The sequence below is a fragment of the Podarcis cretensis genome, assembly GCF_951804945.1.
Source record: "Podarcis cretensis genome assembly, chromosome: 8".
Taxonomy (NCBI): Eukaryota; Metazoa; Chordata; class Lepidosauria; order Squamata; family Lacertidae; genus Podarcis; species Podarcis cretensis.
The window spans coordinates 72,707,270-72,735,191 of NC_137177.1; the positions used below are offsets into that span (position 1 = coordinate 72,707,270).

General features: G+C 40.6%; 1 protein-coding gene and 1 long non-coding RNA gene across 2 annotated transcripts; one reads left to right on the plus strand and one right to left on the minus strand.

Annotated features, from left to right (window-relative positions):
- Positions 1-793: 793 nt before the first annotated feature.
- On the minus strand, positions 794-19,570 carry LOC307222223. The gene is made up of 5 exons (XR_013841639.1): positions 19,446-19,570; positions 16,912-16,990; positions 4,508-4,593; positions 3,752-3,904; positions 794-908 (listed from the first exon to the last, which is right to left on the minus strand). It is a non-coding gene; the product is annotated as an uncharacterized lncRNA (long non-coding RNA).
- Positions 19,571-19,618: 48 nt separating this feature from the next.
- On the plus strand, positions 19,619-27,902 carry FAAP20 (FA core complex associated protein 20; the record flags this gene model as incomplete). Its single annotated transcript, XM_079987224.1, has 4 exons — positions 19,619-19,764; positions 21,753-21,900; positions 23,966-24,591; positions 25,912-27,902. 4 exons carry the CDS (start codon positions 19,619-19,621, stop codon positions 25,982-25,984), a joined length of 993 nt encoding a protein of 330 aa, XP_079843350.1. The 3' UTR covers positions 25,985-27,902.
- Between the last annotated feature and the right edge of the window lie 20 nt (positions 27,903-27,922).

Consider the following 27,922-nt stretch of genomic DNA (forward strand, 5'->3'; position numbering starts at 1 on the left):
GCAGAAGTTCTCTGGTTCAGTCCCCAGCATCCTCAGGTAAGTCTGTGAATGTGTCTGAAACTAGTCAGTGTAGCCAGTACTGAGCTAGATGGACCAATAGTCTGACTCTGTATATGGCAGCTTCCTATGTTCCTCCATTTTGGAGCACTTATGGAACAAATCTACTTCCCCAAAACAGCCAGTAAATCTTTTCTTTTTCATAGAGGTGGTGGAAAAATGCATGCGAAAGTGTAGGATAAAGATTGCTTGATGTTTAGTAAATAGTCTGCATCGCTTGCAAACTTTGAGCAGACAAATCAGGATGATTGCTCAGCAAACAGGCTGTCTAGAAGCAACCAGATTGCAGAAAAGAATGTATACAGAAAGTCAATGTGTAACAAAGCAAGCCAAAGCCACTTACTGTAGATAGATGTCAAATATATAGGACCTAGTGACACACACAAGCTCAAATGCAAAAGTATCCACTAGAGTAACTAGCCACTCTGACTAGACAAAAGCACATTTTCAACCCAAATTAGGCAATTAATATCCAAAACGAAAGAATGAGATTAAATACTCGTAATATTTTTTGGTATGGCGAAGACACTACAAAGGAATCTCATTTGTTTTGCATACTGAATATATTGCTTGTACACCTTTTGTACAGGGAAAGCTGGCACAACTGCACTGAACACATAACAAAAAACCAGCTCTCGCCCTGCAATAAGAGTATTCACTATATGTAATTCAAAGTGCAGCATTCCCTTATAATAACTTTTATCACTTCAAAATGTTGGTTAATTAGTAAGCCCAGTTACCTATTATTTTGCCTTCTCATGTGATGCTCAAAATCTCCTCAAAACTCACAATCAGAGTATGTTGTCAGCTGATGTTGTTTCTCTCTCTTTTCCCATTATAATTGCAAAAATCTAAAAATAAATTAAAAAAATTAAAAACAATCTGAGTATCACTTTTGCGTCTGCTTTGCCAGGATACAGGGGAGTTGCTGTTGCTTTCAAAATTGTCCTTAAATGATCAGAAAGTGGTTTAGTATAAAATCCAAAACATGGTGATGCATCATATGAATTTACAATCGAATTAGGAGAAAGCAGATGTGCAAGAGAGCATGTCAATTCGCCCAGCAGTTTCCTTGTCACAGATTCATACAAAAAAGTGGGTTTGATGTTTCCTGTTCTCACACTTACCTAATTTTTGATATTTATTTTTAAAGAAGCTAAAGCAGAAATACCACCATACCACCCACTTTCTAAGAATATTAATGGTCTTTCTCAAAAACCCATTCTTTGTTGAAACATTTCTACCAATAATTTTCTTTTTTTGCTCATGTTTTAAATTATTTTTACATTAAGGCACACTATAACAAAGTGTACTATAAACATAACAAACAAGAGTATTATTTGCTCTCTCATGTGCTCTCCCTGGCTTTCAGCAACAACTATAATATATTCCCCAGTTGTTTGTGAGAATGTGGAGCAAAGGACATCCACTTAAAATAAATTTACAGCACCAGCCCAGGATTGCACTCCATACCCCCACAAGGATTAGATCAGATTCCAAGTCATTCCCAAAGCAGGTCATATATACCAAGCATTTTACTGTCTCTCAGAAATCTACTTCTCCGTTGACCCAGCAGCAGTAACACTGACATTACTTCATTTTCAGGAATCGTTTGGAAGACTGCCATTATTTATTTATTTATTTATTTATTTATTTATTGTATTTGTTGTTCTGCAGTTCCTAGGTGGTTTATTAAGAGCTATGAATTCAGTATCTTCTAGGGTTGCCGTTTGACTAATCAATATCAACCAAACGACAATCACAAACCTTTGACCATTCAGTATTTAAAAGCTTTAAAAGAAGAAGAAAAAGAATAGTAACAAAAGGAAAGCCATGCCCTCAGTTTGCAGCTAAAGGGGAAACAGCTCTTTTGGCAAAGTAAACGACTCACCTATTTTCAGTGCTTTTGTTTCATATTTCTATAATATATGTTTCTCCACAGGCTTCTGATTAATATTTATTTGAAGTACAGGCTTGTGTCAGCTACACTGGTTGCATACACACCATACACTTAAAGCACATTTAAAATAAGTTTCCCCTACCAAAGTATATTGGGAGCATTGGTTTGTTAAGGTGATGGGAATTATAGCTCTGTGAGGGGTAAACTACTGTCCCAACAAGCATTATTTTAGAGAAGACATGGTGTCAGGTGACGTGCTTTAAATGTATAGGTGTGTAAGCAGCCCCAGTCTCTTAGCTATACCTTTTTCAAACATTTCCTCTCTGTGTGGCATTTACTTTATATACTTATTTTGGTGACCCCAAAGGGATCGCCTTCTGTTCTTCTCCTACATAATGAAACAGATGTGTTGCCAGTTGTTATGAGAGCTTATTTGTATATGTTCTGTTTTGAGCTCAAAATCTAAGCCACGAGGGACCAGAGATTACCTAAACTTTGCCTCAAGGAGCAATGTTTAAATGATTCCATAAAAGGAGGTACTTGGCTCCCAAAAAATCATTGCTTTAACATTTTTCCCCTTCAGTGTGTGTGTGTGTGTGTGTGTGTGTGTGTGTGTGTGTGTAAACACATTCACAAACGTATATATGTTGTGTGTGTCATATCTACACACAGATATACAGTTCTGAGGTTGCCACTGCCAAATTTAAAATAAGATTGGGAGATGTTTTCATAAAGCAAAATTTGCCTTAGCTGACAAACATTTTTTAAAATAATATTTATTTTTGCATTTAAAATATTGCATTGTTTATATACTTGTACTTTCATAACAAATTCCCACCTCCCCCCTTTCCCCAATATATTCCATGTGTACATGTCTGTTTCCAAAAAAGATAAGTAAAAGTGAAGGTCATGTGCTGGATTTTGGATAGTTGTGACTGTTGAGCATTCTTATCTATTCTGATCCGAACAAGTTGTTTCAGAGAGAGCCATGAGTTGCTGGTGTTCTCATTGTTATACTGTCTCTTCTGATGTACTAAATAAACCTGTATCACATTTCCTCAAAATAATCTCTGGCTCCCATGTTTTTTAGAGCTTTACTTTGCATTGGTATCTTTTCCATGCGGGAGCTATGCCATACTTAACAAACTTAATATGCACACCTTGCTATTTTATGATTAAGTAAGACCAGGAATAGACGCACTTGACCCTCCAGATGTTTTGGGACTACAGCTCCCATCATCCCTAACCACTGGACCTGTTAGCTAGGGAGGATGGGAGTTGTATTCTCAAAACATCTGGAGGGCCGAGTTTGCCTATGCCTGAGTAAGACCATTATTGCAGATGCTGCCTGTCAGATCTTAACAGTTATTCTGCAAAGGAGGGTTTTTGTTTGCCTAAGTCACAACCAAATTACACTGCCATCAGTGGCCATCAGTGGTGCCATCAGGGCAGCTTGGGGCTGGAGCAAAAGAACCTCATACACAGCAGAGCTGGCTTGCCACATGTTGCAGTAGGTAAAATAATACACATACCACGTTAAGAGCAGGATCTGCTCCCCCCCCCATCAAGCCTGTTAAAACCACACTCTGAACTGCACCGCTTCCTGACATCTTGGACGGACATAACAGCTTGCTTACCCAATGCCCTGGCAGAAACAACACTGTTCTAGTGGCCAGTTTGCTTGGGACTGAAACAAGCGGGAAAGGACACTCAAATCCCATTTAATGACCAAAGGAACAAAAACCGCCAACTGTTAATCAAGCAAGAACCCCAGCACACGAAGATCAACCTTACCTGAACTGGGTATCATGTTCAGCACTTTGTTATGGCCTTGAATAACTGACTTCCCCTTCGATTCTGTGTCTTGTCTTTACTTTGTAAGCCTGGTGGCATATCCTGCTTTCCTCTTTTCTATTCATGTGAGCAGCTTTGGGTGATGATAATTGTCTGAAAAGTAGTAAACAAATAAAATACAGGAATACTTCACATTTGCAGCACAGAGACCAAGATAAATTTATAGGGACATATGCATGTAATTGCCTGGTTTAAGGCTATTTGGTGATTTTAAGTGCCTGCAAATTATTCAATGTTTATAGTTAACAATTAACTTATTTTGATTCTGTTGTAAAGTGAAGCACAGTTACTATTCAATCTGGTTGGCTAAAATGTCACAAGCCTTCTAATTTCCTATGGGCCATAATAAAACAAGTTCTTATGCATAGCACCTTTTGCATTTTCAAAATGCTTCAAATAATTATCTTGGTAATCCTGTAATCAGGGCTATTAAAACACAAATCAGTGTTATTAGAAACAAAACCCAAAGAAACAGATAGCAAATTAACAGGAGAAACAGAGGAAAAAAAGAGAAACATCAAAATGTCAGGTCAAAGGGTGGAATAAGGATGTTTTCAGGTGGTGGCAAAATTTCATCAAGGACTATGCTAAGTGGATCTTCTGGGGTGTGGAGTTTCAAAAATTAGGTGCCACAACTGAGAAAGCCCTCTTGCATGATCTTGCATGGAAATGGGATATGCATGAAGAGGACAGTACCTTAGTGCATGAATCTGCTGATATGAGAAGAGACGAGGTGGACAGACAGATGGTAGATTGAGTTCTACAAGTAGATCTAGTATTATCTGCAATAGATTAGAAAGAATTGATTTCTAATTGTTCAGCAATGGCAAAAATGAAAAAAAACTTATTTTTTACTTCTAAATTAGAAAATTCATAGCCTGGAGCCTCTCAGTTATATCTGCAAGTTTTCCCTGTTTATACCACATGGGGTCCAGTAGACAGTTGGCTCCATCACCTCCTCAGCCACCATTTTGCACCTTGTTCTAGTTGGTGGACCTCAGAGATTAACTTGTTTTGATTATGTTGTAATCAAGAGTCAGTTAGTATTTGTGCTAGTTGGCTAAAACCTCACAAGTCTTCTAATATCCTATGGGCCATAATAAAATAAGTACTTATGCATAACACCTTTTACATTTTCAAAATGCTTAGAATGGTGGGGGGGGGGGACAAAACAAAACAAAACATGCTTAGAATAATTATCTTAGCAATCAACACAAAAAAACCCGCAACCAGTGTTATTAAGAAGGCAAATCACAATAAAGGAACTAAGTAGACCCAAAAGTCTGAAGTCTGCCCCCTTCTGCTTTAAGCTTCTCGCTCCCAACCTTAGGATTATTAAAGTGATAACCAGCACTTTGAACCATGCTCAGAAACTGACCATCAGGAAGTGCAACTGATATAAAAGAGAAGCCCCATTCTCCAGAAAGCTGGCATGAGTGAGATGCTGCATTATATACTAGCTGTAGCTTCTAGATGGTTTGCAGAAGCAACCTCATGTAAAGCATGCTACAGTAGTCTAGTGTCTGTATAATGAAGACATGTCTGATCAAATACTAGCCCCATCTTCCTCCCAAACCTGGGCAGCTGGCACACCATCCACTGCTGAGCAAAATCACTCCTCAGCACAGCTACCATATGGGAACCTAGCAGCAAAGCCAAGTCCAGGCCTGGGGAAGCTCCTTAAATGCTCTCACTGTTCATGCAAAGGGTTACAGTTTAGTAAACATTACTATCCCCACCTGGGAGAACTAAAGCACTGAGAGACAGTGACTGGCCTACAGCCACCTAGTGAGTTAGTTCCTGGCAAAGGAAAATTTCAAACCCAGAACTAACACTAGGGTTGGGTTGCACGTCTTTGTGCAAGGAGAGTGCGGGTGGGGGGAAGTGTTGGCGTTTTTGAGGTTTTGCACGTAGCATTTGGGTAGATATCTAATAATTTATTTGGATCTAATCACACACTTTGATAAAACATTCTGCAGCGATAAATACAGACATTGTTGACAATAATACACACCCACAGATTCTAAAAATAAACCAAAAATTTCCCCTCCTCCCTATTTCCTTTGTCTGTTTTCTTCTAAACTGCTGGAACTGTTCATTCATTTTTTTAATGCCTTTTTAATCTCCGAGGTCTAGTTACTCTAGAGCACTGATCTTCAACTGATGGGTCAGGACCTCAAACTTGGTTGCAAGCCAAATTTAAGTGGGTCACACCAGAGAGGCATAACCATCCTTCTTCTTTAACAGGATTTTTTTTTAAAGGGGAAAGATGGTTAAGTAGAAAGAACAGGAGCGGCTGGAGAGAGACAAGGAAAAAGTGAGAGGGAAGAGGAAAAAACAGAGACATAAGGCAGAAAACAGGATTGCATATAACTGGCTGAGGTTAGCAGATGAAGACTGCAATCTGAAGGAGCCTGGAGACCATGCTCAGGAAAGGTTTAAAGAGTTGCATCTGTTAGTCTGCAGAAGAGTTGGTTAAGAGATGATACAATAGGCATTTTCAAACATTTGAAGGGGTGTCAGATGATGGAGCAAATTTGTTTTCTCTTGCTCCAGAGACAGGACACAAACCAATGGGTTTAAAATTACAAGAAAATGATTTGGAATACTGTAAACTTAAGAAATTCTTGGCAATCTAAGCTGCTTGATGGTGGAACAGACTGCCTGTGGGGCCCCTCCAGATACCCTTTTTGTTATGAATTCATGATTGTGCTCATGGCAGAGTTGGTGTGCTATATGTGATCCTGCTTTCAACTGTTGGAACCTGAAAAAAATTTGGGACTGACATACTGCTTCGCTTCCATTCAATGTATGCCCTGGACCTTCTTGCTTAAATCCTGCAACTTTCCAACCACAAATGTTCCAGTTTATTTTTGTCCCAATTTTGTTGCACTATAGTGTAAGAGTGCACTGCAATTTGTGAAGGATATTGACAAGTTGGAACATGTACAGAGGAGGACGACCAAGATGATCAAGGATTTGGAAACCAAGCCTTATGAGGAACAGTTGAGGGAATTGGGTATGTTTAGCCTGGAAACGAGGGGACTGAGAGGATATATGATAGCCATCTTCAAATATCTAAAGGGCTATCACATGAAAGATGGAGCAAGCTTGTTTTCTCCTGCTCTGGAGGGTAGGACTCAAACCAATGGATTTAAGTTAAAAGAAAGGAGATCCCTACTAAACACCAGAAAGAACTTACTGACAGTAAGAGCTGTTTGACAGTGGAACGGACTCCCTCAGGAGGTTGTGGACTCTCCTTCCATGGAGGTTTTTAAGCAGAGGTTGCATGGCCATTGTCATGGATGTTTTAGTTGAGATTCCTGCAATATAGGGGGTTGGACTAGATGACCCTAGGGGTCCCTTCCAACTCTACAATTCTGTGAATCTATGATTCTATCAGGGATACTGTAACAGTGGATTTCCTGCCTTGGCAAGGGATTGAATTAGATGACCAACTCTGTGATTCTATTATTGATCTTTAGGGTTTAATTATCAGAAGCAGACTAAATTACAACAGAATAAGTAAGCCTCATACAAAGTTGCTTGTTCTGTATATCCTTTTCAAATAATACTTCTCTTGCTGGCAAATTTTGGTTAGCTTTCTTCAGAATTGCATGAAAATATACAGCATTGTGCAGGGTACATACAGCACTGATAAAATTCCTATCAGCATGGGATGGATCAAAAACTACTACCATGTGAAAAAAAAAAAAATGCCAGAGAGAAAGACACACAATCTCAAGTGACTAGAGTTTCTCAATCCAAAGCTGGCAAGTCTGAATTGCTGACTATCTCCAGTCCATGAGAAAGACACCATCAGATGATTTATGAGGGTGGTATTTACCACTAACATATGTGAAATACATTAGGCTACTATTCTAACAGGTGGAAGGTAAAAGGCTGCATGTGGTTAAGTGGGTGCTTGTATTTAGGAACATCATCCCAGTGCCAAGGCACGTCTCCCAGACTGTGTTTTGTTTGCCGTCATCCATCGATAAAGTTTGATAGTCAGGAGGCATCAGCAAGTGGGGGAAGAGAGTATTACAGACTATGTCATTCTATGCTTTGAAAAGTAAAAACAGTGTGCTGAAAGCGAGACAGCAAATATGCAAGGGGGTAAATTTATGCCCTTCAGAAGCACTCATGAGAACTGAATTCAATGTTAAAGTCAGCAGAAGGCATGTGAAAACATGCACTTAGGCTGTGCCATCTGTACAACTGGCTTATATACAGCTGAGGAACAGTAGCTTATGATTCTTTCAGTATTTCTATGATCAACAACCAAATACTAACCCTTTTTACTTAGAAGTAAAAGTCTTAATTCCGTGCAAGCAAATTGCATCGAAAACTGTATGGGTGATCCACTTGAACACCATGGTTTCATGTGAAACAAATCATTCCACGAGTTGCTCATAGCAGCAGGTGGCAAAGAAATATCCCTTATAAGTTATGGGACACTTGGATTGTTTTTTTTTAAAAAAACTTTGCTATAAAGAAGTGTGGAATTAGTGCAGCAAAGCCCATGCCACATTTCACAATCTGTCCATGTCAGCATTCCACTCAAATTTTCCATGCAGAAGCTTAGAAAACAAAAGCTTCTCAGCTAGCTAAAACCATTTTTTAAGGCTGCAATTCTATACACATTTGCCAAGGAGTAAGCCCAGTGAGGACTTTCTTCTGAGTAGACACAAACAGCATTGCACTTATCATGCTCAGTTGTAACCATGGTTATCTATGCAATGCATAACAAGTGTGAAAAGAATCATAGAATCATAGAGTTGGAAGAGACCACAAGGGCCATCGAGTCCAACCCCCTGCCAAGCAGGAAACACCATCAGAGCACTCCTGACATATGGTTGTCAAGCCTCTGCTTAAAGACCTCCAAAGAAGGAGACTCCACCACACTCCTTGGCAGCAAATTCCACTGTCGAACAGCTCTTACTGTCAGGAAGTTCTTCCTAATGTTTAGGTGGAATCTTCTTTCTTGTACTTTGGAACCATTGCTCCGTGTCCGCTTCTCTGGAACAGCAGAAAACAACCTTTCTCCCTCCTCTATGTGACATCCTTTTATATATTTGAACATGGCTATCATATCACCCCTTAACCTCCTCTTCTCCAGGCTAAACATGCCCAGCTCCCTTACCCGTTCCTCATAAGGCATCGTTTCCAGGCCTTAGACCATTTTGGTTGCCCTCCTCTGGACACGTTCCAGTTTGTTAGTGTCCTTCTTGAACTGTGGTGCCCAGAACTGGACACAGTACTCCAGGTGAGGTCTGACCAGAGCAGAATACAGTGGCACTATTACTTCCCTTGATCTAGATTGCTATACTCCTATTGATGCAGCCCAGAATTGCATTGGCTTTTTTAGCTGCTGCGTCACACTGTTGGCTCATGTCAAGTTTGTGGTCAACCAAGACTCCTAGATCCTTTTCACATGTACTGCTCTCAAGCCAGGTGTCACCCATCTTGTATTTGTGCCTCTCATTTTTTTTGCCCAAGTGCAATACTTTACAGTTCTCCCTCTTAAAATTCATCTTGTTTGTTTTAGCCCAGTTCTCTAATCTGTCAAGGTTGTTTGAAGTGTGATCCTGTCCTCTGGGGTGTTAGCCACCCCTCCCAGTTTGGTGTCATCTGCAAATTTGATCAGGATGCCCTTGAGTCCATCATCCAAGTCGTTGATAAAGATGTTGAATAAGACCGGGCCCAAGACAGAACCCTGTGGCACCCCACTAGTCACTCTTCTCCAGGATGAAGAGGAACCATTGATGAGCACCCTTTGGGTTCGGTCAGTCAGCCAGTTACAAATCCACTGAGTGGTAGCATAGTCAAGACCGCATTTTACCAGCTTCTTTACAAGAATATCATGGGGCACCTTGTCAAATGCCTTGCTGAAATCAAGGTAGGCTACATCCACTGCGTTCCCTTCATCTACCAGGCTTGTAATTCTGTCAAAAAACGAGATCAGGTTAGTCTGACATGACTTATTTTTCAGAAATCCATGCTGACTTTTGGTGATCACAGCATTCCTTTCTAGGTGCTAACAGACTGTTTGCTTAATGATCTGCTCCAGAATCTTCCCTGGTACTGATGTCAGACTGACTGGGCGGTAATTATTTGGATCCTCTCTTTTCCCCTTTTTGAAAATAGGGACAACATCTGCCCTCCTCCAGTCTGCCGGGACTTCGCCTGTTCTCCAGGAATTCTCAAAGATGACTGCCAGTGGTTCTGAGATCACATCTGCCAGTTCTTTTAATACTCTTGGATGCAGTTCATCTGGCCCTGGAGACTTGAATACATCTAAACTAGCCAAGTATTCTTGTACTATCTCCTTAGTTATTCTGGGCTGTGTTTCCTCTGCTGAATCATTTGCTCCAAATTCTTCAGGTCCGGCATTGTTTTCTTTATCAGAGAAGACTGAGGCAAAGAAGGCATTGAGGAGTTCAGCCCTTTCTGTGTCCCCTGTTTGCATTTCACCATCTTCTCCTCTGAGTGACCCCACTGTTTCTTTGTTCTTCCTTTTGCTACGAACATACCCATAAAAGCCTTTTTTGTTGCTTTTAACCTCTCTAGCAAGCCTGAGTTCATTCTGTGCTTTAGCTTTTCTGACTTTGTGTCTACACGTGCTGGCTATTTGTTTGAATTCCTCTTTGGTGGTTTCCCCCTTTTCCATTTTTTGTACACATCCTTTTTTAATCTTAACTCAGTTAAAAGTTCTTTAGATAGCCACCCTGGCTTCTTTAGGCACCTTCCATGTTTCCGTCTCATTGGTATTGCCTGAAGTTGTGCTTTTACTATCTCCCTCTTAACAAACTCCCAGCCATCATGAACACCCTTTCCTTTTAGTATTACTGTCCACGGGATCTCACCCAGCACTTCCCTAAGTTTTATGAAGTTGGCTTTCTTAAAGTCAAGAAATTGAGTCCTAGTATGCTTGGCTGCTCCTTTCCGCTGTATGGTAAACTTCAGAAGAGCATGATCACTCGCGCCTAATGATCCTTCCACTTCTACCCCACTAACCAGGTCATCAACATTGGTTAGAACCAGATCTAAAATGGCTGTTCCTCTTGTTGCTTCTCCCACTTTCTGGACAATGAAGTTGTCTGCAAGGCCAGTGAGGCATCTGTTTGACCTTATGCTCTTGGCTGAGTTTGACATCCAACAAATATCCGGGTAATTGAAGTCCCCCATTACTCCCTTCCTTTTGCATGCTTGGCCATCTGTTCCAGGAAGGCATCATCTATGTCCTCCGTTTGGCTTGGGGCTCTATAGTAAACTCCCACAACGAGGTCCCTGTTATTCTTCTCTCCCTTAATTTTGACCCAAATGCTCTCACTTTGGCTTTGAGGTTCTAAATCTTGGATCTCTTCACAGCTTTACACATCCCTGACATATAACGCCACTCCTCCTCCTTTCTTGTCTGGTCTGTTTCTCTGAAATAGATTGTATCCCTCCATTATTACATTCCAACCGTGGGACTTATCCCACCAGGTTTCAATGATGCCTATTATGTCATATTTAGTTTGCTGTACCAAGAGCTCAAGCTCATCTTGTTTATTTCCCATGCTTTGCGCATTAGTGTACAGACATTGAAGTCCATTAATCATTCCCCCGTGTCTCTTATTTAAGGATTTTTTTCCTCCCACCACTAGGTCTGCGTGCTGTTTGCTCCATTTGGTCTATGACATTTGGATGATCATCTTCATCAAGTGATAGACTCCTACCTTCAGTGTGTCCTCAAACTGCATTAGGGATGGGTAACCTTTGGAACTCCAGATGTTGTTGGATTCCAACTCCCATCAGCCCAAGCAAGCTAGATGACAAAAGATTTTTTATCCACATCCTTAGATAAATGATTTCCAAATCTGTTCATTTAAAGCAGCAAAGGGGGACCTATGGCTCTCTATATAGCCCATATTCTCTGCAGGCTATAGCTGACAGAAGTTGAAGTCTAACAGCATCCAGAGAGTCAAAGCTTCCCCACTCTCCCGATGTACAGAGTGAAACAAAATTTCCTGAAATACAATAAAAGTCTTCCCTGTGATCATAGCACAAAGTGAAGATCAACACACCCATCCCTGCCCTGGCCAGACCCAACTGGTTATTATGAACTTTCCAAAACCAAGGTAATCCTTTGAAGAGTCTGCAGTAAGGTACAATGTCTTATGTCCTATTGTGATTTCTACAAGCAACCAAAAATACCCGTAAGATGGTGAATTATGATGATCATATATATATATATATATATATATATATATATATATATATTGAACATTTTCAAATATAACAGAAAAATGAAAAAAAAAAGAAAAAAGAAAGAAAAAGAAAGAAGTTTTATATCCTTATTTTCATTAACATCCTTCCAGGACTTCCCCTCCCCACCCCCTCTTGTATTCCAATTCCTTCAAATAAATTCAACAAGTTCTTACCCCAAATTTTAAACTTATTACAATTAACCCAATGTTAAAAATGTTTTTCCCTCCCCTAAAAATCGACCTCGCTCCCTTCCACGAGTTCCCCTTTTAAATATGCAGAACAAATTAAATTAAAAGAAAATAGAATAAAGAATAAAGTATAATTTAACACCCTTTGGATTCCAAATTTCCCTCCCCCCTTTTCCGATTGCGTTCCCCAATGTCCATCAATGCCTGTTGTCGTCCTGGAGATCCCACATCTAGGCCGAGATCCTTGCCAAGTCCACTTTGCCGTCTTTTTAATAATCTTTGCCGTCTTTTAGATCATCTTTAGTTTCGAACGTCCAATCTTGGAAAGACATTATCTCAAAAAGGACCATTTCTTCCATCCAGATCTCTATATTTAAGAGTAAAAACTCCAATTTTGTTTCTTTAGACCTTTCAAATCTGGATGTCCCAAATGTTCCTACTTCCAGCTTTATCCAATTCTTGTTGTTCATATTATTCTTATTATTCTCTCTCCTCACTTTTCTCCAATTTCTTTTCCTGCTCTCCTGCAAAAATGTTCCAATTCCAAAAGCTTCTAAATCCCCTACAGAGGCTTTGTTATTCAGGAACAAAACTTTACGTCAAGTCCCTTCCATTCTTCAATAGATAAGTCTATTGTCTTCTTTAGTGTAGAGACCTCTGTAGACAAAATAGTGTTCCATTTCTGCAGTTTCCCAGGAGATAAAAAGTCCAATTCAAATTCCATACCAGCAATGCTTGTAATGTCCCACAGCCCCTCTAGAGGGATTATAATAACTTAGTTTCCTTCCAGATCACACCCAACAGTCAAAATAGCTTGTTATTCCTTGTTTTAAACAATTTATATCTAATTTGTAACAAATGTAACCGGCAAAGTCCTCGTAACAAAGTTCTCTTTTTTTTTTATTCTTCAGCTTTGACAGCTCCTTTGACAGCTGTCAAAGCCTCTGTTTCTCCTCTCCCGGCACTCTCACGGTCTGCTCCCAGTTCCCGGGGGGGGGGGCGGGTTGCATTTTAGCTCAGGTTCTACTTTTCTCCTCCAGCCCAGTCTTATAATTTTCCATCGTGAAATTAATAACTTTATCAAACTTAGGTAGCACTCGATCTTAGTTGTTAAATCCTTTGCTTTAACTCCTCTACAACAGGGGGGAGGCTGACTTCCTTTTTGCACCTCCCCCGCTCGCTCCGACTTTAAAATTTAAAATCTTTTCCCTTTTTAAGTCCAGTTTCCAATTACTCACGGGTTGTTCTTTTAATCCGAATTTTCAATAGAAGAAGTCAGCGCTCTCCGCCAAATGGCATGCGGCTTCGCTCGGCAGGGGAAGCGGAGGACTCATAGCACCACACCCCCCCCCCCGGCACCCACTCCGTAGCCTTTAAAAAGGCTCCTTCGTGAGTCGGGGGGGCGCAAACGGTGCCCGCCGAGTCACCATGCCCATGGGCTTCAGCGCCCATGGTTTTTGAGGGTCCCCGCGACGCTGACGCGGTAGAACCCAGCCCCTGCCGAGCAGGCTCCCTCCGGAGCTCGGAGTGAGTCCGCCATTCGGCGATGGCGCCAACCCGGAAGTCCTCGATCATTTATATATTTATATGCCTTCAGGGGTGCCAACTTGAATAAAATATGGGGGGCAGGTAAACCCCACCCTGCATAATTGATCATAAGATGTGGCACACACTCACCACTTGAATGGCAATGCCCATCAACTTTAGGATGGGGCCTCAAATATTTTACTGGGGGTGGAAGGGACCCTGGCCCCTAGAAGCCAGCTCCTGTGTATGCCACCAGTGTGTCAGCTACTTTACAGAGTACAAGAGGGCAGACTCCTGCCTCAAGAAGCTTGCAATCTAAAGTTCAACACAAAGGAAGCAAAACAGGAAGAAGAGCAAAGTGGAACAGGGCTAAATACAAAAGCAATGTATGGCTGTTTAAGGGCCAATCCACACTTGCCAGCAAAATCCTGACTTCCATTGCTCATTGGGTCCATTAAGGGTATACATCAACAGCAAAGGCAGCCATTTTAAATTCAAAGAACTGCTATCCTACCAGTACCTTATTCCCACTGTAGAATTATATATGTACTTCAGTGGTGCCCAGCCAGGTGTCCTCTCCAGTAACAAAGTCAGGAGTACATGCAGATTTGAAATATGGTAATATAGCCCTGTGCAAAACAGTAACTTCTCTGACCTAAACTTCAATCTGCAATCCTGTGCACACTTACTATGAAGTAAATCCTATTTCACTCAGCGGTTCTTTATTTTGAAAAACTATGAATAATATTGGCCTACAGGTTGCACACCCTAGTCTTTAAAAAGTCAACATTTTCTTGCATACGAACAATGGAACAGGTTAAATAAACTGAGATCTATCACTATGGCTGCAATACTATGTACACTTGCTTCTGAGTAAAGGTGCATATAATTAGGATGTATATAATCACCTCTTTCTGACTCAAAGAATGAATCTCTCTATAAAGCAGTTAGCACAAGAATCTGTGTATGTTATCTAGCCTATCTTGGAGGACTCCTGTTAGCAGCTGGCAGAAGTCGACACCAACTCTGTTCTGCAATTAAAATAAACTCCCTAGGACTCTCTCGGTAGACCATACAAGAGCCTACGGTGCATGTATAGTGCCATATCAGCCTTAGTGGAAAGACAAGAACAAAGAACCATAGCAATTCCCACTGATAAATCTAGAAGCACAGCTGAATAATGAACTCTTCCCCCCAACTCCCACCCCAAGTGTCTAACATTTCCTTCAAAATCCCCACTTCCCCTGTCTTTCCCCAATGCTTCAGCAGTGGTACCCCTATCCCCATTAAGTTCTCTAATTCTTCCCAAATGCAGTGAGCTCTTATTTAATGCCACAGCTGTTGGAGAGGAAATCACAAATAGCAGAAGGTGGATTAGTTGATAATGTACCAGTTCTTCCTCAGCAAATGCTGACACCTGTGTTTCACATGCTGCCTTTTCTGGCCCTCCCTCCTCGTCTACCAATGAAGTATGTATATAGTATGTTTGGTGCTTGATTTATATCATTGGATTTATTGTCTATATGAATGTCTAAAGAGAACTACAATTTGTTCCAACAACTGCTCCCTTTCTAGCTCTCTTCCCTAAAGCTAGCATCTTTGTTACATATTTACAAGGGTGCATAAGTTATAACTACAGACTAATTGTATTTTTAAAAGATTAAAGCCAAGAACTGCAGACATCAGAGGTAGTAAGCAGTGGTATCAGCAATTATGATACAATTTTTTTTAGTGTCTAGAATTGTTGGCTTTCAGGCAACGTGTTTTCCGTGGCTTGGGACTATGGCGTTTAGCCAATGTTAATCCTTCTCAGTGTAGACCCATTAAAATAAATGGGAAGGTATAACTTAAGCACATTAATTTTAATGGGTCTACTCTGAGTATTACTTAGTTGGCTACAACCCTATCACAAAAAAATTTCATATCCTTGCATTACATTTGAGTTATGTTGCTTATTTCTTTAAGAAGGGATATTGAGAAAGACAGGCAGAGATGCTGTTAATAGCTAGGAATCCCACTCAGTATTTACACATTTGCTTGGCACTAGAGTGTTAAATATGTGATAAACGGAATGTCATTTGTTTCAACCTGATTTTTATTATTATTCATTTCCATTCTTTATATTTCACCACACTTGGTCACAAAGTGGTTTATATAATCAATAAAACAATCGATCACTCAAAATAATACAGTATTTAAAGCAAACAAAAACCACAGGTCAAAATGTAAGCTCTATAGTCACCCACTATCTGCATTTATCCAGTAACAACTGGAAACATTTTTGTTCACTCAAGTTTTCCCAGCTGAAAGAACAGGTCTGTGCCACAGGTGTTTATTTAGTATTGTTTTTAAATTTATTTGCTGATGTAACTGGTGGGTTATTGTTGTTTTTTGCATTTTGTAAATAGCCTTGTGACATAGGTGTGGAAAGCAATACCACAAATTATGCAAACTACAACTTACTTAAAATGCCTGCTGAAATAGAAATATCTTTGTCAAGTACCTGAAGTTTAAAAGGAAGGGGGGCCAGAGTGATCTCAGCCAGGAGGTGGTTCCACACAACATTTTTAAAATAAAGAAAAAGACGTGGGTGGGGTGGGGTGAGCTGAGATTCATCTGTGCCAAAGCCCACAGTGGTGAACTGGGCTTTTATGGGTTCAAATGATCTAATCCTTGCTTTAAAAATGAACTCTCCACCATAGGCATATGAGTTTTGCAAGTTAGCTATAGCCAATATAAGAATGCCATTAAAAGTCTAAGATTTTAGAACTGCAATTTAAATTGAAATAAAATTTAAGAATTTTAAAAACAAAATTAACCATAGAGTTTCACAAGTGTAGCAGAGATGAAACACTCTTTCCAGGCCCATTTTACTTTTCTGAGCTTCTGATATGACAACCAAGTTCATGACCTTTTGAAAAATTATATCCAGAACTGTTAATTCTGTTAATTCCCAACAACTTACTGAGAGCTGATAAGAGACAAAAAGAGTTAAGATGTAGAAACATGTTGGAATATATACAGTATTTAAAATACTTAATGTGTTTGTGGACCATAACAAATTAAGCAACACATTTGGACATGTCTCTTGCAATAAGCTTAACATTTTCTTTTACAAAAAATTGCTACCTCATTTCCTGATGTTAGGACTTCTTTTATCCTTTTACTTTCATGTCATGTGTAGACTTGAAGTTTTGTTACTCTTTTTCTACCTTGAAACGGAGGAGAAACAAATGTTTACAAATGCAGACTCAAATAGTAGGAATAAACCAAGCATTCATCTTTCAGTTTCACTGTGATTTTTCCAGTATGATTTCTGCTACACTGCATCTGAGAACTGTTCAACATATAGGCAGAAACAGCAGTGAGCAATTGCCATGTACTCTTTGAAGGGGGGTCATGTCCAAGTCTAGTTTAAAGATATGAAAGAACCCAAAGGGAAAGAAGGGGAATTGAGGTTGCCCATCAACAGTCAGCATACTTTTGTAGTCTCACAGGTCATATTATGTTCTAGGTATTGCATTTCCATTAAAATTGTACTGTAATAATTATTTCTAATATTGCATCTATACCTATAAATTAGCACGTGCAAATTTTAAGCATATATTTGTTTTCTTTTGGGGTAATGCATAAAATACTACAAAACAAATACATGCAGTGCAGGTAAACCCATGTGTGCTATACATGCATGTGACTATACACATATTGTTGATGTCTGACTGTCTCAAGAGATGATGGAGTGTGCCTCTGGGAGTGAAGCCAAACCACTGGAGAATCACAGCGCCTACTGTGGCTGCAAAGATGAGTAACTTGTAACTACTACCTCTCACATTGTTTTTGCTGCATTAGCAGCACCAAAGTGACCTCTCTGGGGCGCAAGCCTGGGCAGGGTGTATGAAGGTTCTGGGCTGCCAGGATGACTTTGTTGATGTGGTCCAAAGGAAAGGAAAGCAATAGGTTTGGAACCAGCTTGGCTGCAGGAGTTGCCAGAAGGAGGCATACAAGGCACCATCCAACTGTCTTAGGGACTGCACTCTGGATTTGTGTAGGGTTTACTCCTTAGCCTTTATTTCTCCCAAATATGTCCCACAAGGCAGCGGGTACAGATTTTTTCCTTGGGATTTACTCCCAAAGCCTTTCTCACAAATGAGTATACCACAAGACAGTGGAGGTTTAGGATCAGTTTTTTCCACATACACATAAACGTGAAATAAATATTAGTTCTCCAAAATTAAATCCATTTACTAAAATGTTAATAGAATACTGTACGCTCAAGAAGTATTTTTAATAATTTGGTGCCACCAAGTGGTAAATAACTACATTCCAGCTTGCAGACAGTGCTGTAAAAAAAGGTATGAACTAGGAGGAAAACACTTTTCATTTTTGTTTTTACAGCTGCAGTTTTGAGGCAATGAAGCAATTATTTCCTGCTGTTGGACTTTTCCTTTTATGCTTTCTTAATGTTCATGCCATGTGTAGACTTGGTTAGGGTGACATTCATGAAGAACAATCTATAAACTGTTTCTCAAACTCAATGCAAAATCTGCAAATCAAATTTAAAGGTTTGTCTAGCTGTATGAAAACATTAGTCAAGCTGATCTCATTGATTCACCACTTCAGATATTAACTGAAACATGAAAAAAGATGGAAACCCCTTAAAAATATAGTCTGCCCAGAGACTCAGAGCTGTAAGAATGTTTAAAGTTCTTAAATTTTCTCAAGCAGCCTTTTCCCTTTGAGACATTCCCACCCAAACGCATGCTTAAGTAAATGAACTGTACCTAAGCCCTTTGAAGAGCTGACCCAGTAAAGTCACTGGACCCAAGTGAGTCATGATCATTATTTCCAATGGCTTGTATCCCATTCTAGTCCTACTCAGAGCAGCTCTGAGCTAATTGAACTTACGAGAAAGGAATTTCCGACTAAACATCAGAAAGAACTTTCTGCTGTTCCACTAGGGAGTGGAATCCCTCTGAAGGTGGTGGACGCTCCTTCCTTGGAGGTTTTCAAGCAGAGGTTGGATGGCCATCAGTCACGGATGCTTTAGTTGCGATTCCTCCATTGCAGGGGGTTGGGCTAGATGACCCTCAGGGTCCCTTCTGACTCTACGACTTCGGTTCATCGGTTTCAATAGGATTACTCTTGAGAAGGACTTACTGGAGAGACCCAATGTGCTTACTCTGAGCAGGGCTGAACACAGAACACAACCCCAAGGCAGGTTTCAGGCTTGAAACCTATCCTTAAACGGCACTCTCATTAAGGAGCAAAACAAGGGCATACGTACTTCAGAGTAAACAGGGCTGTGCTGTATCAGGTTTAAGCAGCTTTGGCCTACTAAAATCCACTCCTGCCAGGCACCTGTTTGTTTGAGGGTAAGATTTTCCTCCCAAGTTTAGCAAGGCAGTAATGGAGGTGGGAGGAGGGGAGGAAAGAAGAGGGGGGCAAAAGGGGCAGAATATATTTCGAAGTGGGTGAATTGTGACCCACATCTCTGAAATATAAAGTACACAGTATGACAGGAACCCAGTAATTTGGGGGTGGGGAGCGCTCCTTTTTTGGGGGGGAGCCTTGCCCTCCATAGGATGACGAGAATTTTTTTTTTTAATGGGCTGGGGTGGGGAGTAATAAATATATATATTTAAAAAAAAAAAAAACCACACAACCCGCCATTTTCTCGGTCGCATTGGGAGCAGAGCAGCCCGTTGGCCACCAGCTGGGGCTGCTGAGCGAGCGAGCTCTCCCCTCAGAAAATCCCTTCCCGCCTTTTCGGAAGGAGGCGGCCCCTAATTCCTCCCCAAGGGGAGTTTTGGGGGGGGGGCGTGGAGGAGACCGAGCTATGGCTGACGAAGAGCGGGCTGAACACGGCGGCAGCAGCCGGGGAGGAAAGCTCAGCCTCAAGCGCAAGAGGCGGCAGCCGCACCAGCAGCAGGAGGAAGAAGAAGAGGCGGAAGGCCGCCCCTCGGCCATTCCTCGCCGAGCACCGTGAGTCCGGGTTAGGATTCCTTCAGACACGCAGCGGGAGGGTGTGGAGTCTGCGTGCGAATGCGCAGGCGCCCGCCGCGAGGCCTAGGAACGCGGCGGCGGGGGGGGGGGGATGCGCGTGCGCGCAGGTGGATGAATGTGGAATGATTGGATCGCTCTTGATGGAGTGTGCGCGCGAGAGAGAGATGCATCTGCTTCAAGTTAACTGTGATGAGGCGAGTTGCAACAAGGCATGACCAGTGGTGGATTTATCTATAACCTAAACAAGCTATAGCTTAGGGTGCCCCCCTCTCTTGGAAGCCCCCCCAAAATTAAAGGAAAAACAACAACACTGGATGTACATTTCCCAAATATAAGCTAAAAAAATAAAATAAAATAAAACCTACATACAGCAACAGTGTTTTGTGCTGTGTAGGCTCCTGTGATGTAAGTAATGGGCCCCACTCGCTCCCTAAAATATCACAGGTTTGCTCATTTCTATATATAGGGTGCCTCCATTCTGCACAGACTGGTTGGAACAATTACTTTGATAAAATACATATTTTGTTATGTGCAAATGGCTTTAGATAACCTATTAGGTCCATAAATTACCATATAGGTAAAGGTAAAGGGACCCCTGACCATTAGGTCCAGTCGTGACTGACTCTGGGGTTGCGGCGCTCATCTCGCTTTTTGGGCGAGGGAGCCGGCGTACAGCTTCTGGGTCATGTGGCCAGCATGACTAAGCCACTTCTGGCAAACCAGAGCAGCACACGGAAACGCCGTTTACCTTCCCGCTGGAGTGGTACCTACTTATCTACTTGCACTTTGATGTGCTTTCAAACTGCTAGGTTGGCAGGAGCAGAGACCGAACAACAGGAGCGCACCCCATTGTGGGGATTCGAACCGCCGACCTGATCGGCAAGCCCTAGGTTCTGTGGTTTAACCCACAGCACCACCCGCGTCCCAAATTACCATATAGCATACAGTATATCCGACACAAAAAAACCGGGACAATTTGTTGTTGACACAGGGCAGCTGGACATATAAAGGGCCCCATTACCTTCAGTAGCTTAGGGCCTCATCAAACCTAAATCCGGCCCTGCATGAGCCCCTTGAATATAAGATTTAAAAGATCATTCAATAGAACAAAATAGGTTAAGCCAATAAACATGTTACAGCAGTAAAAGCACAAAAGATTTGAATTATGGGAGTGTTTAGGTGATTGAGCATCAAGAGGAATTAGATGTGCGTTAAAAGGGGGGGGCAAAGCTGCAGGGTTTTGTTATGAGGATGATGAGGGATGTTCTCATATAACATAACTTGTATATTGTATTAAGGTAATATTAATACACAACCTATTGAATATCCTCAGAACAGTTTTGTTTTGCTGTCAACACAGACCAGTTAACTGACCGTTGTAATAAATGCTCGAAACTTACCTAAGAATCGGTCATGTGCAAGGGGTGTGTAGGTGAACAAGAATCTGAGAGGTCATTGTGTACGAGAGGCGAGGAGTGTCCATAGAGTGTATATGTTAAGTGCCTCAGGTTTTTATGATTAGGATTAAGTAGAGCAAGATGTGTCATCACTAGAGGCTAATTAATTTGATATTATTATTTACAATTGTAAGTTAAATAACATAAGCCACACGTTTAGGCTTTGGTTATGTTGCATAGTATTACAGCAGTAGCCTATATCTGTGTCCTGTTTCATTTTAAGACCAAAGGACCCAAAGTTTGCAAATAGTGGCCACTTAGAGGTTTTTTTGGAAGAGTTTACTGTTACAAGTGTGGAATTTTTCAATCTGGAGCACCTTAAAAGGCAGCCTTATCTGTTTGTCTTTCATACTGGTTTCACCAAGATTGTTTCACCAAGATTGCCTCGCAAATGTAGGATTCTCAACAATTCCACTCCAAGCTTGCAAGTGGCTTGAGCTGCACTGGGTTGGTTCTGACAAGATGGAACAGTAGATAAATGATACTATGCATGAGTTTTATGTTTTGTAGTACATTTTCCAGCAGCTCTTGCTGGTTTGAAGAGCAAGGCTTAAGCAGTGCTGAAATCGCGTGGATGACATTACTCAAGTCTGTGGAGCCATATCTGCATCGCTTGAGTTTAGAAAAAGTAGTCACCCTTCCCAAGTTTCTTACAAAGGTAAAACATGTTTTGAATTATTATTAACCATTAAGATACTTATTGACCATTAAGATACTATCTCAAGATTAAAAACAAGTCCTCATCTTCATTCACTTTAAAGGGAGAATAACATGCAATGGAAAAATAATTGAAAATAAGGTTGAAGGTAATGGAATTGATATTAGAGAAGCTTCCCACTGCCCTAATTTGCTTTTTATAATGCCTTCAAGAATGTGATACAGTGGAAGGAACCCTCTCAGTTGATGCTGGCTGTGATACATTGAGCCTGTCAGAGTCGTCAGTAAAACCTGCCAGAAAGCCAAACTTGTTGCATTTAGCCTTGAACTTTAGGAGGATAAAGTTGGACAAGAGGCTGTACTTCACACATCATCATTTTATTTGTACCCCGCTTTTTTTTCTCCAGGAGAAAGCCCAAAGTGGCTGATGCTAACAGAAATGACAATAATAAAAGAGAAAATGCAAACAATATGAAACACGGTTTGACAATTCAGTTAATCAGTACAAAATCCACAAAATGTATAGCAGTGGGATAATAAAATAACTCTGGGCCACAAACTCATACTCCCAGTCTAGCAACAAATATATAAAATCATTTTGATTACTGTTTATTAAATTTATTTGTCACTTTCTTACCAAGGTAACTTAACTCAAAGTGCCTTACAATATATAAACAAACACACGCATAATAACCGGCATAAAACAAAGACATATCTAAAAGGCAATTCTATTTTTAAAAAGCTGGATTCCGAAAGTGGGTAATCGCCACTGAAAAGGCCTGTTGTTGTGTTGCCACCCACTGGACCTCTCATGGAGGCAGCACATGAAACAAGGCCATATATGACAAATTGCAGGATCTGCTTCATATGGAGAGAGGCAGTTGGCATCTCAAGCCACATTTGGATGTAATAAAAAGTAGCTACAAGCATAGCAGTAATAGCACAGCATAAAAAGGCCACCATATCCCACAACTGCCCATGCCGAAATCCTGCATATTTGTATAAAGTTTTAATGGGCATTGTGTAATAATACATTTGATGTGGGAAGTTTTCTGTTTGGTCCTGTGAAACTTGGTTTCACTGCCGCTTGGGGCCTTAACTGAACGGTGTGGGAAGGGTTGGTGTTAGAATTTTTAGTATGGAAGAGTATAGAAAGTATGCCTATTCTTATTGTCGAGTGCAGGTTTTGGGAGTGAGACTGAATTGTGGCAACAGCAGGGGTTTAGAAGGACCACTGGAATGGGAGTTGGGTTTCGTTATTACAAAGTAAGTACCACCCCCATTCCTGCCGCAGCGCCCCATGTCAAACTTGCAGAAGAGGCAGCATACACTCCTATTATGCCAAACTGACATGCCTCTGGCAGTGGTTTTGGCTTTAAAGTCCTGGAACATGGTCACAAGACACTGATGACACACTTAACTGGTTTTGGGAGGATGCGTAGGCGTGTGCACAAGAGTTGAATCCATCTAAGTGTTACTCGGAGTCGATCCATTGAAATTAATAGGCCCAAGTTAGTCACGTCCATTAATTTCCATGCCTGTCAACCAAAAGGAGATACTTGACAGAACTAAAGGCTGTTTCCACCGTGGAGCCACTAGAGAATGGAAGAAAAGCAAAACAGTCTTGTGGAACTGTAAAGACTTACATTTATTATGGCATAAGCTTTCGTTGATCAGAATCCACCTTGGATGCATGACAACATGCACACACACATACACATCTTGGGTAAGGCAGAAAGGTGAGGACTAAAGTCAGAGGCAAGCGAAATGCAAAAGGAACAGTGGTAATTATGCAAAGGCACAATAGTTACAGTGACACTTAAACAAGGCTGTGTTGGTGTTAACACAAACATCTTGCCGTTAGTAAGCTGGATAAACTCATGAAGTGTGGTTAAAAATTTTCTATATTCGAACTGTAAGTGATAGATCATACCTTGGGAGCTCTTTCAAACTGTATTTTCCACATTCAAACCCAGCACTGGTTATGGTATCTTACTGGCTTTCCTCTTTTATATATTCTTCTGAACCTACAGAGTTAGCAAAACTTTAATTTGTCTGTGTTTCAGAGCTCACAAACTACAAATCCTCAGCCAGCCCCAGAAGCCTTTGACATTGGAATGAAACAGTTTCAGTGGACTCCATTTCCACGTTACCACACAAATAATTCAAGAAGTAAAAAACCTCCTGAAAATCAAGCTCTTAGTTTGATAAAAAGAGTAAATGATGCAGATGGGAGACCCAGTGTTATTTCTCCTGTTCCCAAGCAAAACCCCATTCCAGCAGGTAAATATACTGCTGAGGAAACAACAACTGGACACAACAATCATCTTTCCCCCAAGCTGGAAGGTAGAGAAATGATTGAAATGTGCCTGCACTCAACCCAGCAGAATTCACCAGGACATTCATCAACAGCTGCACAGAGCCAGCCAAGAGTATTTGTGTTTGAAAAGCTTTGGAAAGGGGCTACAACACAGAGTGAAGGAAAAAGCAGAAAGGAAAATAAAATACCATCAAATGATGATAAGCAAAGTACTTTGTTGTGCCAGCCTAACAATGCCACATCAGTGTTACCTGTGCAGGAATCTCCTGCTCTTTGTTTGAGTGTCGGCAACCAAGAAAAAACAGAGGACCACAGGGAGGAAATCTTAGCTCTCAGCCAGTGTCCCATGTGTCAGATCCACTTTACTGGAAAGTAAGTATTGGTTATGCTACTCAAATTCATTTTTCAGTTCGTCATGACATCCACAGCACACACACATGGAAGTGACCACATCCAGTGTTTCTCATATTTGGGGTCTCCAGGTGTTGTTGGATTGCAACTCCCATCGTCCCTAGCTAGCTAGCAAGACCAGTGGTGAGGGATGATGGGAACTGCAGTTCAACGACAGATGGAGACCCCCAAGTTGGAGAAACACTGCCACATCCAATAGGAAGAAATTGGGGCACAAAGCAATGGGAAGACAGAAAAGGGTGTTGGCTGCTCTTGCCAAATGGAGGATGGAAGGTAGAAATTGTTAGTAAACGGCACATGGAAGATTTCCCCTAACAAACGCAAAATTGAAATACAATTTTTTTGTATTGGGAGACTTTTAACACATTTTTAATACCCTCATTTGCATGCCATTTTTTCCTCATTTCAACACAAAATTGGGATGTACTACTTCCCATGTAACACCTCCCGGATGTTAAGATCTACAGGAGAGGGATGGCTGATGATTTTGCCGCAGGGTGCGAGAGGGTCTTCAGTGGTGGCCTCCAGGTTGTGGAAGGCCCTTCCACCCCTCCGGGGTGCATTCTGGCAACAGACCAGTGTTCAAAACTCCCATTGTTCTAGGTGCATTTTGCGACAGGGAATTTCATTAGCATGAGCAGTTTCTGATCTCCGGGCACAGTACTGTGCCTAAGATTTCAGATTAAAACTGCAATGTGGAAGGAAAGGAGGACCTTTTTCTGCCTCCCCACTTCCAGCTACTTTCTGAAGATCGGAAAAGAGACCCTCTGAAGAATATTAGGGGCAGGACTAGACCATGTGAAAAATGAACATAATATTTTAGCTGCAGTTCATCCATTTTCAGCTTTGTATTCTCATTATAAAAAAGTGTGCCTAGACATTCCATTGTTGCGCCCATAACCTAGGTTTAAGGTGCCATTTGGCTCCTAGCTTTAATATCTCTGTTTCTAACACTGCAACATATCAAGACACACCTTTTTGCACATGACTTTGGGATGGGATGAAGGATGAGTTCAGAGCATAATTGTCAACTTTTCCCTTTTTTAAGGGAAATTCCCTTATTCCAAATAGGATTCCTTGCAAAAGGGAAAAGTTGACAGCTATGGTTCAGAGTATCACTCCCTCTGCAGTGTTGCTTACTGATTATATTTCTTCCTGCACGATACAGGCAAATTGACATTCAGTGTTATCTAATCTGCCTTGAGATTGCATGGGGAAGGCAAGGCCATAAATGCATATACTAAAATCTGCAAGTCTGATAATTCTGTTTTCCAATTTCAGGTGGTCAAAACTGGACATTGATGGTCATCTTGCTAAATGTTTGTCTGAAAGTGACGTAGATGTAATTTGGTAACAAAGAAGATAGCAGAGAACAGCCAATGCCAATGGTTCTTAGTAGTCAATAAATTTGCAGCAATTTACCACAGATCATCAAAACTAAAGAAGGAGGTGGTCAAGTGCCACGTCATATTTCATTATGTATATCCTGCTATCGGGTCAGTATTGTAAATGTCTGTGGGAACCTCAGTGAAGTCTGGATGCACATGACTTATATTTCTAGTAAAAGCACTACTGAAGTGAATGTTCTCTATGGGACATATTATGAACCATGACTGTACAGAGTTTAAAATCTAATAACAAAATTATCTGCTTCAGGGTGCTTAGGGGATGAGGTTTGTTGAAAATTAAATAGTCATCCAGCCACAAAGTTTTCAATAAAGATAGCTAGCAGTTTTCCTCCGCTGCAATTTCTGCGTGTTTATTCAGATTGCTCACTAATGCTTTTGTACGATGTACTTCATTAAGATACTCAGTCAATTTACTGTATAGCTTCACAAATACCTTAGCAAATTCAGCACAAGTTTACCAAAACCTGGTACCTGATACAAACTGAACCTGTTATTACCTTTACAACAAGAATAATGCTGATCTTATCAGTAACAGGCCAGTAAGAAGTATTTTAACATTAAGTAACAGAGCCTAAAATATAAGATCTGTTTTTGTCACGGTTTCCTTCAAAACAATAAATTCAGTATAGCATACAAAGGTATAAAATGCTGAAGTCCTTTTGGCACATGGAACATGTGGCAAAGCAAATTATATGGGAAATGTCTGCTTAGTGAAACAATTAGTCTAAACTTTTTCATTAAAGTCTTTAATAGATGTGCAAGAATATAAATGATTTTAGCTGTTTACGGGTTAGTATACCATCTTTTGCACAAATAAAACTGGCCAAAGATCTCAACTAGTTAATTATACAAAACTACAAGAACATATTTACTGTTTTACAATCATTAAATTAGCTAGAGTGTTTTCATTTACATTTCATTTACATACTAAGACAATTATATCATTACCAGATCCATTTGCAATATATTAGGATTTTTTTTAAACCACACATTTAATTACATCCTTCATTTGTTCTTTAATTTATAAAACAAGTACTTTATATAAAAAATTTCCCCTTCATCATGAACAGAACATTAGTCATACACTTGCACACAAGCAACTGACTTGTAACCAGCAACTTATTTGGCAACACAGCAACATTGTAAATTGCCTTCAATTGTAAATAAATCAAGGATTTGTTTTTGTCTTGAGCAAGTGTGTGTACTCGCCCTACTCTAATGTTCTGATATCACAGAAGTTCAGGGCAAAGAACCCTTCATGTTTTGCCTAGCCCCCTTAGCCCCAGAACCAGACAGCATCTGTAGGTCACATCACCATGCAAAACCAGCTGCTCAGTTGTAAATCCAAGATACAGAGACACAAAACATTCAGGGAACACTGAGAATCCAAGATACAGAGACACAGACCAGTCAGGGTTCACCAAGGAGAAGAAGAAGAAAAATGGCATTCAAATCTTTTGCATGATTCAATTAAAAAGAAATCAAGACTCTTTCTTAGCTAGGTGACTTGGTTATCTAAACCCCAAGCATTTGAGGAAAGTACATCTAACTGAATTACTTAGTGCTGGTTAGAACATATGTTGCTTAATACAAAAAAGATAGTTCAGAGAGCAACTTTCAACAACTCTGGATGGGACTAATAAAGTTGAATTATCACAGATGTGCGTTAATTCAGTGGTCAGGGTAAGGGACATACAAAATATAGTCTTAACTGATGGTTCTTTGAAATATTTTTCAATACCATGATTTGGCAGTCTTATCCTAGCACCTCATGGACTTGAATGCAACTGAGATGTCATGTTCAGCACCTAATGTAATGCTGTACCCTGAGAAACCTATACAATAAAAGTAATGTGAAAACGGTTGCAAGTTGTCTTGCATTT